A 7453-nucleotide genomic window follows, 5' to 3' on the forward strand; every position below is an offset into this window, starting at 1 on the left:
TCATTTTTCCTGTGGAATACATGTTAATTAAGTTTAGCTTTTAGTCATGGACTGAAAATCTTGGTTGCATCATTTGTGTGTTGATAATGCTAACATGACATCCTTCTCGTCATTTCTTGATATTTTCAGCAAATGAGTGAAAGTTTAGGTTGTAGAACGGTCAGTCCAGTGTCATCTTTGAAACAACCTTCCTGCCTACTCCTGAACCTCCCTGTTTTTTTTTGAACAAACTGAACCTCCCTGTTTCACGTCTGGGGTTTTTTTTGGTTCTGTTGCCAAATTTCTGTCTGGGTTGTGACCTCCTGCCTCTATTTTTTTTTTTTTTGAAAACATGGTGAGTGTCCTTGGTCTGCAACAGGATCTTAATTCCTAGAATGCAATGTTTATGTTTCTCATCCCAGGATCGTTAACGTTTTTCTCATCCCTAAATCAGACACACAACTCCACATGTTGTGTACTCGCTTTGTATAGCACATATAATGTACAGATTCAGTCTTAATATTTTTTTTCCAAATATATCTCTGTCATGAAGAACAATTATCCCACTGCCGTCGAATTCTTATTGTCCTTTAAATTCTCTTCAATGGACCAGTTTTAAATTCCATGGCTTATATAATTTCTGTTGCAATTCTACCTCCACTTTATACAGACCTTGAAGAATCAAAATTCTTAACTCTTTTAATCATTCAGATTTTAGACACAATGCATAATAACATGAAAAAAAAGAATAATACACTTCCTTCAGAACAAATATATTTTCAGATCATGTTTAAAAAAATAAAAAAAAACATGTCCTGATAGGAATATGTTATTGACTCTAATATCTTATTGAGCGTGTGTCTATTTGCAATTAATAATCTTTTATGCCTCTATATACTCCCTTTCTCTTTTTTTGAAAGATCCGAGTAACCGGCTTATCATTAATAAGGGAGAGTTAACAGGAGTTTGAGAAACGCCTTACAAACGTGGGAGGCGCTACCCCCTACAGGTAGGAGTTACAGAAATTCCTTGCTAATTACTCGCAAAAGGATGGGATGCCATTAAGGGGCTAAGAACTTTTCCCTCCGCTTGGGACCAAATGGAGCATCGATAATGCTAGCACACGGGCATCCATCTAAGCGTGTTCTGTCCAAACGGCTCGTTTCCAGGCCTGTCCATCGGTCCAGCCCAACAGGCCTCCTCCGCTCTACCTCCGGTACAACGTGATTTCTCCAAAAAATAAAAAACACAGCGATATTTTCTTTCCCCACTGCCGCACGCATGTGATCGCCGCAGGCGCATCCACCGCGCTGTCCGCCCGCCGCTGGCCATCTCCAGCTGTAGGCTTCCTGTCTGGATGCCGCACGCCCACTCCCCTCGCTGCTGCCACACGCCGATCCCGCGCCGCTCGCTCCCGCCCGGCAGAGCCAAGCCCGGTGCTGCTAGCGATGGTGGTGGTGGTGGTGGTGCTCGCGCGGCGCCAGCTCTGACCCCGACAGCTGGAATCGCCCGGCCTCGGGCTCCCCCAGGTTGCAAGCGCATGTTTAAAGTGTTTCAGATGTTTCGTAGATATGTTTCAAGTGTTTCTTGCGGATGTTGCAAAAGTAGATCGGGATGTTGCATACGTTGCAATAATTGTACACGTATGTTGCAAGTGTCTGTTTCCAATGTTTCATCTGTTTTTTCAGAAGTATGTTGTAAATGTGTTTATCTGAATGTTGTATATGTTTCACACATACGTTGCAAGTGTTTTATCTAGATGTTGTATATGTTTGCAATTGCTTTTCAAGTGTTTTTCACGTGTTTTTGCATGTGTTTCAGTCGTATGTTTCGAATGTTTCAGCTGTTTCGTACGTATGTTGCAATTGTTTCATTTGGATGTTTCAAAGTATATCGAAGATGTTGTGCATGTTGCAATGTGAGCCACCTGCCGCAGCCGCTTGCTGCAGCTGCTGGTGCGCCGTGCATGGAGGGGAGCGGCGCAGCAGGCGTGGAGGGGCGCGGGAAGAAGGGAAGCGTGGGGAAGTGGCATGGGCAGACCCCGGCTGTGCGTGCAGGCGCGAGCGTCCGGACGCGGGGGGTCCATCCGGACGTTAGTGCTGCCCATGGAGCATACATCCCTGATCTCTACGAACACTGCATGTATCGTACTCCTGGAGTCCCTGAATATCGCCGCATTCCTTTGTTTCCAGATGCACCGCCGTGTCAGGATTGCCAAGGTTTGTGCCAACTTGGTGCCCGCTGTGGCCAAGTTCAGGAACCAGTCTTCGATATCAGTCGTTTCGGCCCATTGAGACTCCAAACTGCTACTTGAGGAACCGCCAGAGGAAGAATTTGCAACTCGGCGGTGTCCAAGCTTTCCAAATCAACTTTGGGAAATTTGAGATGATGTGGCCGCCAAACTGGATGTCGTAGGCAGACTTCGCCGAGTATTCTCCTGAACTTTCTAGGATCCAAGTTATTTGATCATCCTGTGCAGTATTCAGGTTTAGATGCACAGACTGTATCAGGTTCCACAAACTGAAATACTTTCAAGCAGGTCGTTGTTCAGGCCATAGGCGATATCTCTAATCCATTTTCCGTCGAGGAGGCTTCGCTGACACGAGCGATATCCTTCTACTGTGGCTGTACAAGAGCGGGAACAGAGCTAAAGGTGCTTGACCGTGAATCCAGCTAGAGTTCAAGAAGGACGCCCTGCGACCGTTATGAACTGCAACTCTTGTGGCTGCTGTAAAGAGGGAGGTCCACGACTAAAAGCTAAACTCAATTAACATGTACTCAACATTTTGATGTGTCAGGATCAAGGTACAGGAAAACTGAGCCAGATCTATTCTTGCCATCAGTTCATCACCCAACAGAGATGAAGATGGTAACTACAACCAATGTTACTTTGCAGAACCGTTCACCATTACTTCCACATAACGCTTTCAGCAGTTTTATGTTTGAAACTGAAAGGCTATTTCAAAATGCTTCTGGTCAGTAGAGCGCATCAGATCTAACCACCATTACAGAAGAGCTGCTGAACTTTCAGAAACTATGAGCCAATTCTCATGTCACAGTATCAGGAGCAGCAATGCTTAAATGTTTTTGGTTTTCGAAGCGATGAATTTCGACGTTGTCCGAAGTTCCGCTCTCGTACTCCTCTACAGTACTGGATACACTAATGCTGCAGCAGCTGAATTCGCAAGAGAACAAGAAAATCAATTAGATAACTAGGCATCATATCATGGGTATTACAGCAGTGAGAAGTAACCAAGAGTGGACAAAAATAGATAAGAGTACACATACAGCTCCAAGATAAACACTATTGGCTAACCAGCAGAACAATTGAATTATCTGAACTGGAGGAACAACTGAATTTCTGAACTGACCACACCATGGTAAGAAATGCAATCGGACAATTTGGACCAAGTTAAGAATCTGTCTAAGGACTATTAAATCCTATGTGGCACTATGGACAGTACAGACCTGAGAGTGAGGTTTTTTCCATTCGAAAGTTCCTGCCATCTACAGAATGTTTTAGATTAGTCCTAAACAAACGAAGTAAACCGTTACTACAGGCAACAACTATTCAAGATTAAACTACATAATCTCTCTAAACATGAGGGCTATGGTAAACAGCAAGCAAGTTACATTTCCTGTTGTCAGTATATGCTCTACTCAAAATCTATAATGCATATATCCTTTTACTGATCTCTTTGCATAACAAATTCAGAACTACATACAGAACTGAACTTGAGCTGAAAACTTTAAACATCTCAAAATGCTGAAACTGTGAGAGCACAGCAGGTAACAAGTGCTCCACAGAACGCTGAGAAAGTTCCAGAGTAGTCACCTGGTGATCCGGTCCTGAAGACGACGATGTACATGGGTTCTAAGCTGCGAGGCAGGTTGGTGACCAGCGGCATTAGCCGGCCATGCGAGCCGGGCCGCATGCACAACGTGAAGCCGAACATTTCCCCGTCCCAGTCGTGCTGAAGTTGCCCCAGCTGGATCCTCAGGTTGAACACGGAGTAGTCGTAGATATCGAATGAGGGCCAGTTGTGATGGTTCTGGTCGAAGTTCCCTTCATCGCTCGCCCGCACGTGCCGGATCTCCCGCGGCGGAAGCTGATAAATCCCGGGCACGTGCAGAAAAAAAACGATTGAGATCGATCTGGTACCAAATGAGCAAGATCAAATAGCGCAAATCATTTAAGTGCACATTTTAACAAAGAACTCCAATTGTGACCTGAACTAGGATTCCCTGCGTACGATGATTCGACGCAGGCCCAGTTTGGTTGCCAAATTTTTTTTTTGGCAAAATGGCACTGTAGCGTTTTCATTGTTATTTGGCAATTAGTGTCCAATCATAGTCTAATTAGGCTTAAAAGATTCGTCTCGTGGATTTCGTCTAAACTGTGTAATTAGTTTTATTTTTTATTTATATTTAATACTTCATGCATGTGTTTTCGTATTCGATGTGACGGGGAATCTTGAAAAATTTAGCGTTTTGGGAGGAAACTAAACAGGCCTGCAGTTTTAACGATTGACAGATAAATTCGTAAAGCGAAGTGACCACAATCTAGAATAGACAGTAATTTGTGGAGTAATGTGCTCAGGAACCGCTCCCTAAAGCGAACCAGATGCAGAGACACAAGAACGTAATCGAGAAACCATAAAAAGTGTTTCGCGGGCTACAGAACTAAAACTTGTCTGGAAGAATTAACAGGTTCAGTAGTATTGTTCTTGTATCGGAAGAAATGAACAGTTTCAGAGTTAGGCAATAATCAGATTGCGATGCAATAATCAGATTTCTTGGGAAGGCGAGCCAGAATCAAAATCGACGCATCCATGATCCTTGATTGGCGTTCCAAGTAAAGCTAGCCGATCGAGGAGAGTTGCATTCCAATGCAATGCAAGGAAGGAGAAACGATGGCGAAGCCACGCACCTGATGCTGAGGTGCAGCTGGAAGGGGCATCGGTACCGGGGTTGCCGCGACGGGGTGGACCGTCCACTGCATCATTGTGGTGAGCCTGCGGCCTCGGTTGACGTCGACGGTGACGCCGGTGTTCCACCTGCGGAACCTGCCGTTGGCGCGGAGGTCGCGGTCGAAGTGGCGCAGGCGGACGTAGTCCTGGAGGGGGTGCACCCTCTCGACCCTCCACCTCCACAAGTAGATGTTCACCATGTTGGGCTCGTCGAGGTCGCACTGGACGGCCTTGAGGCCGCGGTGGCCGGGAGGCGCCTGCTCGGCCGATAGCGAGAGGTAGCGGCCGTAGGCGGCGCCCTGGAGGCGGAGGAAGGTGGTCCCCTGGTGGACCCAGTGCTCCACCTGCCACACCGCTTCCAGTTCCAGGGATGGAGCGGAGCCGCGCGAGCGCAGGGAGACCCCCTCCCAGTCCCCGTCGGCGTGGACGTACTTGCGGTTCGCGCGGCTCCGCAGCTGCACGAAGGCCCCGTCGGGGAAGAGGTCCATCGTCTGGTGATGTTGGTGGTGGTGGTGGTGGGGCGGCGACGGCAGGGCTGTTGCGAGGAGGGGATTCGGAAGGGGAGGAAGCGGCGAGAGCAGAGGAGGTGTTCGTTGGGTCGACGGTTACGTTTGGGCGCCACGCCAAAGGCGGCGGCGGAGCCGGGGTATTTCAAGGCCTCGGGAGCGTGTGTATGTCGGTTGCGCCGTGTCTGCTTCCACTGACATGTGGGGCCTTGTCTGGGCCCGGACCAACCCGCCTAGCCTGCTGCTGCCAACTCAAGCATAAGCCTGTTATCAACTGTGTAATTCCCCATCTCGATAGAAAACACATGAGAATGAAGATAACTACAACCAAACTTACTGTGCAAGATTGCTAAAGCATGAGATGATCATGTTTCAGGCGGCCTGCTGCTTTGGTTGATTCGGCCTGCGAGCTTGTTGTCGAGTTTGGCCGTGAAATGGCTTGTAGTGCTTTGGTTGCAAAGCCTTAGTAAGACAGTAACAAACTTCATGTCCTGGTTTTGATTTTCTAGGAGCGAATTTAAAGCTGGTTTAAAAAATCCCAGTCGAGGTTCAAGGGTCTTCTGCCTTAAAAGCAATGCCCTTAAGAAGTAATGGGTACTTAACTTGCTCAGGCTTAGCTTGAGCTGAGATACAAATGCTTGAATAGTCTTCTTCAACCCGAACTAAGGAACTAAGAAACGCCAACACACCCATGCCCCGCGTCGCTCTCCAGAGCGGCTCGGGCGGTGCCTCGCCTACCCCGACATCGGGGCCATCCTCCCCGGCCCCTCGCCCTCGCCACCGCCGGAGCAGGCTGCCGGAAGCCTGCGCAGCCGCAAGGATGGCTGCGGCGGGGCCTTTCTCCTCCACCTCTCTCTTTCTATGTGGGTGGCGGCCATGGCGTGACGGACGGCGGCGGCTGTTGCAGAACCGTCCGAAATAACACGTTTTTGGATGTGCTCGTCTTCCACTAGACACTAAGCACATCGAAAGTGAGCTACATCGGGCAGTTCCGTCGAGCACACCCTAAGGGAGAACTCGAAACAATTAACGTTTTACATCCAGAATCCAATAATGAGTACGAGCTTACAATACTTAATCCATTTTATACAAGAAGAGTTCTTAAAAATTATTTATTACAATACCAGAGTTCAGAGTGCGATCATTAAACAGCGGAAGGAAAATAAACATCTAGCGAAAATGATACAAGGATCCGTCTGTGCCTATCAGAAGAAACCTCCACACAAGAGCTACTCCTCAAGCTGCATCTGCAACAGGGGTAAAATAAACCCTGAGTACACAATGTACTCGCAAGACTTACCTGACTAGTGGGAATAGTTTTCCGACTATCAAGAATATGATAGGCAATATGAGTTTGTTGCTTTCTTTTTATTTACGAAAAGCATTACTAATAGTTCATCCTTATAGTCAAGTTTTATTAGCAGTCATGATTACTTCATTAGCTAACCATTCTAGGTAAGCACATGTCCTACTTTCAAGTAAGGGTTGAGCAATCAGAATCATTTCACCATATTTCATCTTCCAGTTCTTACTACGGTGCTAGACCATAGCCAAGTCGTACAGTCTCACAGAAATGTTGATTCGCAAAACAATGTATCCTAGCTGGGTACCCAGAAACACACGTCCCGTTTGTACCCTAGGCACAAACAAGACCAACCCATTCCACTCCTGTCACAGGATCCAGGTCCCCATCCAAACTTGGACTCTAAGCCCCCACACTTGAGACCCGATCTCAATATGGTGCTTAGACCTCTACCTTTCCCTGCCTCCAATCAGTCGGTCCGAAAAGAGTCAGAACCCACGACAAGAGTGTAACGAGCCTTCCCGCTCCCATAAGCAAGTATGTGCTCATGATAATAAATCTATGACCTGACTACCATACACAGCAATGGACGATCCTTAATCGACATGAATAGGGAAAACAGTGTAACCAAGCTAAACCCCATTGGCCACGGGACACAACCTGTTACACCCATCAATATACATACCATATCCCTA

The 7453-nt window shown here is 47.1% G+C and overlaps 1 protein-coding gene across 1 annotated transcript; it reads right to left on the reverse strand.

The window, feature by feature from the left end:
* Nucleotides 1-3109: 3109 nt before the first annotated feature.
* On the reverse strand, nucleotides 3110-5437 carry LOC136472145 (uncharacterized). Its single transcript, XM_066469872.1, has 3 exons — nucleotides 4861-5437; nucleotides 3815-4117; nucleotides 3110-3154 (listed from the first exon to the last, which is right to left on the reverse strand). Exons 1-3 carry the CDS (start codon nucleotides 5435-5437, stop codon nucleotides 3123-3125), a joined length of 912 nt encoding a protein of 303 aa, XP_066325969.1. The 3' UTR covers nucleotides 3110-3122.
* Between the last annotated feature and the right edge of the window lie 2016 nt (nucleotides 5438-7453).

Source organism: Miscanthus floridulus, chromosome 8 (assembly GCF_019320115.1).
Source record: "Miscanthus floridulus cultivar M001 chromosome 8, ASM1932011v1, whole genome shotgun sequence".
Taxonomy (NCBI): Eukaryota; Viridiplantae; Streptophyta; class Magnoliopsida; order Poales; family Poaceae; genus Miscanthus; species Miscanthus floridulus.